Source organism: Opisthocomus hoazin, chromosome W (genome assembly GCF_030867145.1).
Source record: "Opisthocomus hoazin isolate bOpiHoa1 chromosome W, bOpiHoa1.hap1, whole genome shotgun sequence".
Taxonomy (NCBI): domain Eukaryota; kingdom Metazoa; phylum Chordata; class Aves; order Opisthocomiformes; family Opisthocomidae; genus Opisthocomus; species Opisthocomus hoazin.
Window position 1 is genome coordinate 34650456 of NC_134453.1, and position 12750 is coordinate 34663205.

General features: G+C 39.9%; 1 protein-coding gene across 2 annotated transcripts in view; it reads right to left on the reverse strand.

The window, feature by feature from the left end:
* Positions 1-1653: 1653 nt before the first annotated feature.
* LOC142365537 (sorting nexin-2-like) overlaps positions 1654-12750 on the reverse strand; it is a 50206-nt gene continuing 39109 nt past the window's right edge. The window contains exons 11-16 of one of the 2 annotated variants that reach the window (XR_012766484.1): positions 8432-8637; positions 7048-7191; positions 4685-4734; positions 4211-4291; positions 4038-4109; positions 1654-3200 (exon numbers count right to left, since the gene is read on the reverse strand). Coding sequence is in view for 1 of the 2 variants with exons in the window: in XM_075446366.1 (XP_075302481.1) it covers positions 3150-3200; positions 4038-4109; positions 4211-4291; positions 7048-7191; positions 8432-8637 (554 nt within the window). In the remaining variant the exon portion in view is untranslated. The remainder of the gene's footprint in view (positions 3201-4037; positions 4110-4210; positions 4292-4684; positions 4735-7047; positions 7192-8431; positions 8638-12750) is intronic. The other variant, XM_075446366.1, reaches the window with a different exon arrangement.

Genomic DNA, 12750 nt, shown 5'->3' on the forward strand with positions numbered 1-12750 from the left:
CGCGACAGAGTGTTGCTCTGTGTATTCCATTGTTTTGTACATTCTTCTTATCAATATTACTGTTGTTACTGTTCGCTTTGCTGTTCTGTTAAACTACCCTTATCCGACCCACGAGTTTTGCCTTTTTCTTCCCATTCTCCTCCCCACCCCACTGGGGAGAGGGGCGATAGAGGGGCCATGTGGTTCTTTGTTGCCTGTGGGGGCTAAACCAGGACAGTTAGTTTTGGCTAGCAGTCAAACTCCCACCCAGCAATTCACTCACTCCTTCCTTCAGCAGGGCTGGGCGGGAGGCAGAGAGAAAATAGGAGGAACAAGAAAAAGAAAGCTCTTGGGCCAAGATAAAGATGGGGAGATTGCTTACCAATTACCATCGCAGGCAAACCAGACTCAACTTTGGGAAAATTAACTTAATTTATTGCCAATTAAAATAGATATTTGATTACTGATTCAGATAGTCAGATACAAAATGACAAAAATTAAAACATCTTTCCTCCTTCCTTTGCCTGGTCAACTTCACTCCAGGCTCCTCTACCCATGAGTGGTGCAGGGGGAATAGAGGGGGGGGGGGTCTGCTCAGTATATAATGGTTTCTCTCTGCCGCTCCTTTCTTCTCAAACTTTTGCTCTGCTCTGGCGTGGGTTCTCCATGGGCTGCAGTTCCTTCTGGAATATACAACAGATCTGTCACAAGTCCTCCATATGCTGAGGAGTATATCTGCTCTGCCATAGAGCACTGCATCCTCTGACCTTGGTTTTCCCTCCTCCTATCCCCGTCTGGCCTTTTCTACAGTTTCTTTTTAGAGGCACCATGAGCTTTGCTGATGGGCTCTGCTTTGGTCTTTGGTGGGTTTGTTGCAGAGCCATCTGGAACCAGCTGTGTGCAGCACAGGGGCAGCCCCTGGTCTCTTCCCACAGAGGCCACCCCTGCAGACCTCCTGTCTGCTACCAAAACCTTGCCACATACGCCAAATACACCAACTTAAATACTGAGGAAAATAAATTAAAAAGACAAATACATACAGTTTAGTCTCTGGAGATTACTTAATATTTTTGCATCTCTTGAGCATTTTCCTTTTTGAATAGGGAGAAACAATGCCACTGGGTTTTTTGTCTATATATTCCACCTGTGAACAACTATTAAGCACAAATAACATTGCTTTGTTAAACAGTTAATTTTCTGAACATGCTGAATTAGCAAAGATATCCACAGCAGGGTGTTGAGAAGGGGGGCAATTAAATACCACTCAAAATAGGGTTATTATTTTTCCATGCTCTTTGTTTGGCTATCACCGTCATGAGGACCTCTACCACGTTACATGCCATAGAAAGCTACCTGACACAATCTGTAGCACGTTCTTTACCTTCCACAAGCAAACTATCAGAATCTATTACAATTACTTTATGCTGATCACACTAGAGACAGGACAAATCACAGGCCAAGAATGAGATACCAAAGAATGTGTCTCAGGGTGCTGAGGCCAGGCCCATGCTCAACGCACGACAACTGATGCACTGCAAGGGGGCTAGACTAGATGATCCCGTCAAACCCAAACCATTCTATGATTCTGTATGTTGCTGCCTTTGATATAATCTCAAACTGTTACAAATGCTATTTTAAGAACACCAGTAAATATCTAGACAAACAAAATAAGGGTTTAATGTTTCACAAGATACATTTCTTTATTATCACGGTCATAGAAACATGAATTTGTACAGGAATGTGTAAGTGAAGATTAATCAATACAATTAAATTTGTTTCAAAGATCAGGTAATTATACTATAGAAAATTGTACTGTAGAGAACGAAAAAATCTGCTTTATGGCATGAGGTGGATTGAGAACTGGTTGAATGGCAGAGCTCAGAGGGTTGTCATCAGCGGCGCTGTCTAGTTGGAGGCCTGTAACTAGTGGTGTCCCCTAGGGGTCAGTACTGGGCCCAGTCTTGTTCAACTTCTTCATCAATGACCTGGATGAAGGGACAAGAGTGTACCCTCAGCAAGTTTGCTGATGACACCAAACCGGGAGGAGTGGTGGATACACTAGAAGGCTGTACTGCCATTCAGCAAGACCTGGACAGGCTGGAAAGTTGGGCAGAGAGGAACCTGATGAGGTTCAACAAGGGCAAGTGCAGGGTCCTGCACCTGGGGAGGAACAACCCCATGCATCAGTACAGGCTCGGGGCAGACCTGCTGGAGAGCAGCTCTGTGGAGAGGGACCTGGGTGTGCTGGTGGACAAGTTGACCATGAGTCAGCAGTGTGCCCTGGTTGCCAAGAAGGCCAATGGGATCCTGGGGTACATTAAGAAGAGTGTGGCCAGCAGGTCGAGGGAGGTTCTCCTTCCCCTCTACTCTGCCCTGGTGAGGCCCCATCTGGAGTACTGTGTCCAGTTCTGGGCTCCCCAGTTCAAGAAAGATGAAGAGCTACTGGAGAGAGTCCAGCGGAGGGCTACAAGGATGGTGAGGGGACTGGAGCATCTCTCCTACGAGGAGAGGCTGAGGGAGCTGGGCTTGTTCAGCCTGAAGAAGAGAAGGCTGCGAGGGGACCTAATAAATGCCTATGAATATCTGAAGGGTGGGTGTCAGGAGGATGGGGCCAGACTCTTTTCATGGTGCCCAGCGACAGGACAAGGGGCAATGGGCACAAACTGAGGCACAGGAAGTTCCATCTGAACATGAGGAAGAACTTTGTCCCTCTGAGGGTGATGGAGCACTGGAACAGGCTGCCCAGGGAGGTTGTGGAGTCTCCTTCTCTGGAGATATTCAAGACCCGCCTGGACAATGTCCTGTGCAGCCTGCTCTAGGTGACCCTGCTTCAGCAGGAGGGTTGGACTAGATGACCCACAGAGGTCCCTTCCAACCCCTAACTTTCTGTGATTCTGTGATTACACTGCATATTTTGGTGCAAGTATTAAGATACAATAACGTTCAATTCAGAAATGTATTGCAGAACATTATGCCACAGTCCACTTCAAAGAGTCATGAAATGCAGCTTGTTAATAAAATGTTGTGGTATATAAAACCACCATGTGTTAATTCATAAAATATATAGTGGTTTATTTGGATGATTTTGAAGTGATTTCAGTGTGGAATTTTATCCAGGTTTTATCCAGGACAAACATCCAGAGTCTCTTGTTATTTGGAATAGTCTTCTTTTAGGCGATGGATTTGGCTTCAGGTAGGAATGCCTCCCAGTGTTTTATTAGCTTGCAGAGAAGGAAAAAAAAACCACCTTACTTTAAGTACTGAATGTTGGAAAAGAATACACATACACCTTCCTCCTCTTGTACTGAATTTGTCTCTACTGGACAAAGTAAGAACACAGATGCTTGCATTCACATTATCCATTGTTCATTCATTAATTTTCCATTCACATTATCAGATGATGTAAGAAAAACACAAGTAATAAATACACATATCTGCTCATGCAGACAGTTATTCTTACACACTGAGCACATTGTCACAAAATACAGTTATATAGAATTTGTTTGCATGGTGAGTTTGCCACTCTTTCCTTTAAAGGTGTTTTGCTTTTTAATTATTTTATTTTTATTAAACAAAGCTGGAGGGTTATATTCCCAGATTGAAAAAAGGAAAGATTCTAGACACTCATTTGGGAACCAGGCCTACTTCTGAGTCACTGAAAGCTGTTTTACTGCTGTACAACATTCAGTAGTACTTTTGTTTTTTTTTAAAAAAAAAAGCACATAAGCATTTCAGTATTCAAGTCTCTTCAGCAAGCCTAAGTACATATTTAATGCATTTTACTCCAATCTACGAGCAAAAGTATTACTTGAATAGACAAGATTCTCCACTCCCCACCCACCTCTCTGACAAAGCTTCTCTCTTGCTCCCCTGAACTAGGGCTATGCAAGTGCGACCAGTAATAGCTGGGAAACACCCATCACTATGTTCTCCTGCAATATATTACAGACTAGAGTTAGTTCTCTATGTTTTAGAAGCTGCTATATTTAAAGCTTGCCTTTTTAAACTAACCTAATATAGAGCATATTAACTTGTACAAAAATCTTAAAATTTCTTACCTGCTGTTGTGTTTGCACTAACAATTCTAAGTACTTGATAATAACAGTTTTAAAGTCTTTCACGCGTTCCCTCTGTTAATAAAATAAATAATTACGGCAGATTAATTTCAATCAAGTTTGCTTGGTATTATCTAAAGCAAAATTGTCATTTATTTGGACAAAATTATACGTGCCTCAAATCTTTGCACTTCCTCACGAATGGTTTTGGAGACCTGTTCAAAATCTTTTTCCCCTTGCTGAACTTTTGTCTCCCACTGGCAAAGGAAAAACATGCTGAGATAAGACTGCATTCTCTGTTCAGTCTATTGGTATCTGAACTTTTTTTTAGTATAGTAGTGACAGTCATTCAAGAGTTGAAAAGCACCTACTTTTTTTTTTACATACTTAAGGGAAAGTCTCAGTACAGTAATTTCAAAACAACAATTTACAGACAAGGATGTCATCAGATCAGTTAAAACAATAATATCTCTAAGGTAATGTTATCTGTATGCCAAATATAAAAATATCTTAATATTGTTATTAACAAATACTTAACTAACAAAAATTTAAAGATTCTTTAGCAAAGAAAAAGGATCTCTAAAGCTTTATTAGCTATTTCCTTAACAAACACTGCTATAAAAGGAATCTAAATCTTTACGTTTTCTTACCTGTTCAACCAAATGTGAAAAAGTCTCAAAAAATAGTTGTCTGCACTTTCCTATTCACAGAAGAGATTATTAAATCTTCATCTCTGCCTATGGTCAAGTAAATGCTTATCATTGTTATATTTCTGCTGCAGATGACAAACTAACAAGGATGCGTTTATTGGTCAGAACGTATGATATTTAGGCAAGCCAAAGCACAAGCTCTCTTACTCAGTGGGGACTGTTTTAAGAGACAGCAGGAATAAAAAAAAAATAAAAATTTGCAGGTAAGAGCACAGAAGGAAAATTCAAAGGAAGTGAAGCTGCTTGTAGGGTTTTGCCATAGTGGGAACAAGGCATTAATATCAATACTACAAAACACTTGGTCATATTTATCCTTATTTTATGTCAAAAGACATCCAGCTACACAATTAAGAAAGCATCACTAGCTATATCACCTTATCATTACCAGATTTTCCTTTGGACCTGCTTTTATTCAACTATTCTATTGTTAAATTTAAACCATCTGTGTAATTATATTATGAAAAAAGCTATCATCCTGACAATTCAGACATATGCATACTAACAGACATTCTAAAAATGCAACTGTATCTGTTAATCTCAACATACTAACAGAATTATGGGAGCTAATAAATCTGGCAACAGTTATCTTCCTCAGAAAAAAACAGCCAGGAAGCAACATACATCAATACAGTATATTCCTGCTAGCAATCTAGTGGTGCTATTTAATCACAAGAGTATTTTGTGGTGCAGTGTCATCTTACTGTTGTGATATGTAATGAACATCTATTCAAATAAATATCTTGAGATATTTATGGTTTTAGTCTGTATTTATTCAAAGTTCCCTTATTGCCTTTTCAGGTGTACACTTATGGAACTATGCAATAAGTCATAACAGGATGTGCTTCAGGGAAACACTAACATGTGCATAACCTAGAGAGTTAGCTAATAACTAAAACAATATAAAATTCAGTCCAGGAAAAGAGAGATTAAGACTACTTTGAAATAACTTGTGCCTTCCTATTACAGCAGCTTAGAGGTGCTCGAGACTTCAGAAAAAACCTCTATAGGCCTATGGACCCACATCCCAGTTTCATCATATCCAAACAGCAGGGTTTGTAGGAATTATCACTGGATAAGTTTGACATCTTACAATTTCTGACAAGGAAAAATCTTCCCCTTGTTTAATATGGTGTTTTGAGGACTAATCTTTTACCTTTTATCTGCAAAAAGGAACTGAGTCATGGGTGAAGCTCAAGCTGCGTAGGTTTCCACTTTTCGAAAGTCAAAAGGACTACTATTAAAGAATTCAGCAACTCTGAATATGTTTCAGTGGAAGCAATAATTTTCTGCCAGCATATTCAAATTCTGGGTTTACTAACAACCTTCTCTAAACATGATAAAGTAGAAAAAAAGAAATCCTTCAGGAACAATATCATTAATTCTTTTTATATTAAGAATGAGAAAGGGTCACTGAGTATTTCCTACTACTCCAAAAACTCAGGAATTAGTTTTGCCAATGAGTTCCAGCTCACTTGTTGCATGGTGGATGGATGACATCAAGAGAGTCAACCAGCAAGAATGTGGTCACAAAAGAGTGATGCTTTTTTTTTCCCCAGTCAATAAGGGCCTTTTTAAAGAAAAAAAAAAAAGCCAAGTTAATGAGCAAACTTCAATACTGTATGTAAAATATATTGAAGTGCAGAAAGAACAAAACAGCTTGGGTTACTGACTAGTGAGGCAGTTAAACAAAATAAAGTGCATAAGAGATTGAAATCTGCAATGATGTTCTCCATTATTTCATGAGAAAATAGTGGTGCATAACTAGAATGTATTGATGTTAAATAAATAAGCTGTCCTACCTCTTCAATTTCCTTAGTGAAGCATGTTAGAAAAAGTGTATAATTTGTGATATTCAACATGTTAGATTTTTACTGAAATTATAATATATGTATATATTAAAAATATATAGTAGATATGTTGGATCATTAAGTAAAATACAAGAACAGTTCTCCGTTAATCTTTTTAGCTAGATTTTAGCTTTAGAAGCCAAGAGATGTTCTTCTGACTACCCAAGTCATCTGCAACAATTAAAAGCATTTTTAAACTTGTTCATGTTCCCCTCCTCCCATCTCCCAGACTCTGCAGAGACAGTATTTGACTGTCTTACATATCTCAGAATGGGTAACAATTGTGCACATGTCACATTTTAAATAAATTCCTTTTAACAATTTCAGTAAATATGGAAAATAGCAAATGCGTGATTTACAAACAAAAATTGTATAAAATAGTGCATTAAAGGGGACTGAATGAATCAGTACAAAAAGTCTGGCCTCCAGAATAATATAAATACTTGAAAACATTACCTCTTTTATATCATCTTTAGCTTGCTGCTGTTTATCAGGTCTGTTGGCAAGTTGGAGCTTTGCTTCAGCTTCACGTTTTTTTTGTAAAATGACCTGAGCATCTTGCCATTTCTGCCAGCATTTCATTCGATGATCAAACACACCCTGTAAGTATGGGTGTTTATTAAGCAATTGCAATTATTAAAGCTATCTAAATTCCTATTAGGAAAGGATATTTCTGGATAAAACTGGAACAAGTGTACTCAAAAGAAACTTCACTGTGTCTTGGATTTAATTTGACAGCGTGCTTGCTCAGCCAAATACCATCTAAAAGTAACAGCGGGCATTCAAGAAGCCTCTTTAGAGCAGACACCTTGGTGTTCCAAATTGTTCCGGTTTGGCTGCGGCCGGCAACAAAAGTGCCACGCGGCCGCCCCTCCCCCCGCTGGAGTGCGGAGGAGAATGGAAAGAAACAGGAAGAAACCGGTGAGTCGGGATAAGGGCAGTTTAACAGAACAGCAAACAAAAGGGAATAGGAACAACAACAATACAGATAAGGGAAATGCACAAAACAAACCAGCAGAACAGAGCCCGCAGAACACAGCCACTCTCTCCCAGACCGAACCGTCGCTGTGCCCTCCCGAACCGCGAGACAGTTCCCACCCCCAGCTCCCCCCCACTGGAACCCAGCATGATGGCACATGGTATGGAATACCCTGCTCTGGTTGGCCAGGTGGGGTCAGCCCGCCCCGCCCCCCCCCCCCCCCCCCCCCCCGCTGAGCCCCTTCCTGGATTCCAGTGAATATTAACCCTGTCCTGGCCGAACCCAGGACACAAATCATTTTGTGTTCCTTGTCCCATCACAATACTACCACTGCAAAGTGCGATAATACACAAATGCTTCTCTAAATGCAGATTCTAGCAAATTTTTCATTGACTATACGCATAACTAGCAGTACATTTTTGTTAGCAGTGGATGGAGGTAGTAGAATTAAAGTATACAATTTTATATATTACGTATTTTATATAATATATAGAATAACAATATATATAATAACATATAGAGTATAACTATATATATTATGTGTGTGTATATATATATACAAAAAAAATATAAAAAAATATTCCCAACAGCTTGACAAGTTCAAAGATATTTCTGGATAAAATTCTTAGACACCTAGACACCCCTGTGATGGGTGCCAGACCCCCACCCACAGCTGCTCTCTCATTCCCCCTCCTCAACAGGACAGGGGGAGAAAAAAACCTCGTGGATCAGGATAAAGAAAGGGAGATCATTTACCAGTTACCATCACAGGCAAAACTGACTCAACTTGGGGAAGATTATTTTATTGACAATTAAAACCAGAGTAGGGTGGTGAGAAGCATTTTTCCTAGCAGTACTTACTTTAACTGCAGCAATAAGACGAATGTAGTCACCAAGCAGTTCTGAGAACACAGAAAAATCAGCAAAAGCTTGTTCTTGATGCAACTGATCTATCTTCTCCTCGACCTCTGCAAGCTGAGACAAAGCTCTAGATAGAGCAGTGTGGTCCTCAGAGTTACCTAACATGGCAGCACTTTTAGCAAAGGCAGCTGTGTTGGCTGAAAGCTCTGAAATACAGGAGTGACATTCAGTACAATGATGTTAATTTGTTATGTTACTCTTCAAGATAGATCAACCAAGCAGATCTCTGCCCTACAGCAACCCTAACTTTACCAACTGAAAAATACAAACTATATTTCCCAAAGTTCATGATAAAATACACAAGGAGATCACAATGAAACCACATTTACAAGAACATAGTGCACCCAAAACTCTCCAACATCAGTAAATGATTTTCTGAGCCTCTTACGTGATGCCTGTGGTGTCTTGCAAAATATATGGAAGAAACTGTCACTTCAGTAATATCGAACCGCTTAGTTCAGAAAAAGTCCAAGCCCACAAAACAAAAGTCGTCACCTATACAACAAATTCAAGACAACCTTAACTGGTCTGTAGTGAAGTTGCTCCATGTAGTTGTGGGGGGGAGGAGGAAGAAGAGGAAGAGAATTATTCAATGTGAACATAAACACTAGAGTGGAATTTGCTTCCATCATACATTATACTGTTCTACTGACTAAAGTATCTTTAACAAGACTGTGTATACTGTAATATATTGTCGTGTTTTGACATGCCTTAAAAAAAAAAAAGGCACGTGACTTTTTGGCTGGCATCCATGAAGCTGAAGTTTTGAGCTTATTCACTAACAAACACTTAGGCAACTGTCTTATCAAACCTCATGTTAAGTCGTGTACAATGTTAACTCCTATGAAGGACCTTTGAACAAAATCTCGTTGTAATTCAGTTTAGTTAAGGATAGAAAGCACAGGTTTGTTTATAACTCTGCTGCTTTTGCAGAATCATCAGCACACCAGAAATATTTGTAGAAGAAAAGTCTTCAGATATTTAAAACTATCACAATTTAAATACCACTTTAAAAAAAGCATTTCTTGAAACCTAAGAGCAGGTGTCAAATCATCAGTAATCAGATACACTCCCATTTTCATTACTTCTTAAAATACTCTTTAACCTTGAGGACATGTGATCTCAGAGACATCTGCCTCTACAGAGAATAATTCTTGGCAGAGGTATAAGAAAGCAACTTAAGACACATTCATGTACTTTCAAAAGGGCAGAGCTGAAAGTTGACCCCATACTTAAACATAATGCATCTGTGTCAGAAGGTACATTTATGGTCTTTTGTGTACTAGAAATCAAACTTTGATTTATTTAATTTATATTTTAAAAAATCATATGATGGAAAGCATCTCGACAAAAGAGCTACATAGGTGATTAAAATATTAAGCTTATGGACATTTCTTCTCTCAAAAACTAAAACTGCTAATGAAAGAAAGAGAAAAGAAGGAAAAGTTATCTACACCTTTTCCTAGTTCTCCTCCCATACAGGGAAACCCCTTCAAACCACAAAAATATGCTGTTTTGTCTCGTATCAGAAAGCAGTATTGGGGAAACTAGACAGGGACTCAGACTGCCAGAGGCCATAGTAAATGATAAATTAAAAACAGATTTTTTCATAGATATTGGAGCACAATTATCCATGTTTAAAGCAGAATCATGACCTGGAACCATCCCTCTGAAACATCAGAAAATATTAGTAAATGGAGTAGTGGTTCCTTATTCAATTGTTAAGGTAAAATTGGAACTTCCCTTTCTTGCCTCCCCAAATACTAAATGCTACTAGGAAACCTAAATATATTGTGCATGGATATTCTGTGAGGCAAAAGCTGGATACAGGGCAACACTAAATGGACTTTTGAAACAACTGATGAAGAAACAATGCCAGGGCCCCAGTCAGGAGGTTACCTTTTTCAGGACCAAATGGATAGGGGGTAGCAAATAAGTCCCCTGGCCCACTTGGCAAATTGATTATCATTAGAATCATAGAATGATAGAATGACTTGGGTTGGAAGGGACCTTTAAAGGTCATCTAGCCCAACCCCCCCCCCCGCAGTGAGCAGGGACATCTTCAACTAGACCAGGTTGCTCAGAGTCCCATCTAACCTGACCTTGAATGTTTCCAGGGATGGGGCATCTACCACCTCTCTGGGCAACCCGTTCCAGTGTTTCACCAACCTCATCGTAAAAAATTTCTTCCTTATATCTAGTCTAAACCTACCCTCTTTTACTTTAAAACTATTATCCCTCATCCTATCACAACAAGTCCTGCTAAAAAGCCTGCCCCCATCTTTCTTATAAGCCCCCTTTATGTACTGAAAGACCGAAATAAGGTCTCCCCTTTATGTTGGATTATGTTGGACCTCTCCCTCCAACACCCAAGGAGTGGTGTTATACCTTTACTGGAGTTGAAATACTATCAGGCTGTTATAGTTTGGCCGTGGCCGGCAACAAAGGACCACACAGTCACTCTACCGCCCCTCCCCCTGCTGGGGTGGGGAGGAGAATGGAAAGAAAAAGGCAAAAAACTCGTGGGTTGGGATAAGGGCAGTATAACAGAACAACAAACGAAGTAAACAATAACAACAACAATACAGGTAAGGAGAATATACAAAACAGCAAAAAGCACAGAGCAACTCTCACCGCCTGGTGCCCTGTGTGCTCCCGAGGTGCGACTGCCTTCCCCCCGGCCAGCTCCCCCAGCCAGAACCCAGCACATGGTGTCGAATACCCTGTTCTGTTTGGCCAGGTTGGGTCAGCTGGCCGGCTGTGTCCCCTCCTGGCTTCTGGTGAAAATTAACTCTGTCCTGGCCGAACCCAGGACACAGGCTTAGGGAAAGTTTTTCCTTGCAGGAAAGCTTATGGTCTTACCACTGTGGCAGGACTTAGTGGATGGTTTGCTGATGCTCCCATGCCTTCCGCTGTGCAATCTGACAACGGCTCTCATTTAAAAAATAAAATTGTACAAGAATGGTGTGAATGTAATGGAGTTTCCTGGGTGTTCCACCTGCCCTACAGACCCCAAAGTAATATCATGGCTGAGAGACAGAATGGTCTACTAAAATGAACTCTAGGGCAAAATTTATATACAGGAAAATGGGGTAAAGCCCTACCTGAAGCTGTCCGATACTTAAATAACCGACAGACACCCACCAGATGCCCAGTGGAATGAGCTCATTTTTCTGTTCTCCAACCAACAAAACCTTTAAAATCCCCACCGTCAGCCTCTTGCTTTTCTCAGTGACACTGTTCTTATCAACTGCCTTTCAATGGTTAAAATATCTGTCTCTTTACTGACTCCCTCAGAAAAGGGCATATGGAAAACCATTTCCAAATGGGAACTCCCTCTAACTATCACTGAGGCTTGGATAATTTCCAAGACCAGGTAATTTCTTATCACTTCAGGTAATGAACTATACTTAAATGGATTCTTCAGCCTGAATAAACCTGGAATACACCCAAGGAATCATCACTTTACCTTCATGGAAATTCCAACTGCAGGAAAATTATGATCATAACACCTATTGTGTTGCACTTATCCTTATTTGTACCTTGTTCCTCCTTATTTCATGACTGGTACAATAATCATGTCATTCAGTTCATGAACATCATCTCTCAAGTGGATAATGAATCAGACTTCTGGTATTGTTTACACCATCCTCAATCTTCAGATACTAATTCCAGGTAGTTAGATGAACCTGTTCCTGAAACGTCTTGGTACCAATCTAAATTGGCATACTCACTTTCCAACCCTCCAACTTATCAAACCCAACCTTTTAAGGCACATTTGTATGATAAAACCCCATGGTGCATTACAATGTCTGAACATACAAATTCATCGTGGGCAGGAGAAACAAGCCATTATGACTATACTCTGCTCTACAACCGGACGCAAACTCGGTTTCAGCTGATATGCCATAATCAAACCAGAGTTTGTAATGAATCCAATTTAAGAACCACATGGATCTGTAAAAACAAATCAGTGATTACGAACACTGCTGTTTTAAATATTTCACCACTCTGGAATCTCTCACAGAATATTAATGGTACATTTTGCCAAAGATACTATAATTTCACTGGTCCTAATTCTACATTTTACATTCTACAGAGTAATGGTTGGTTAAGTACTAACAACAATTGGACCACCTGTAACTGGCATAACACGACCGGCTACATATATGCCAATCCTTTTCACACTATTCGAATGAGCCACACTTTCCTACTCAAATTTCATCATTCTGACAGTGAAAAAGAGACTTATCAATGGT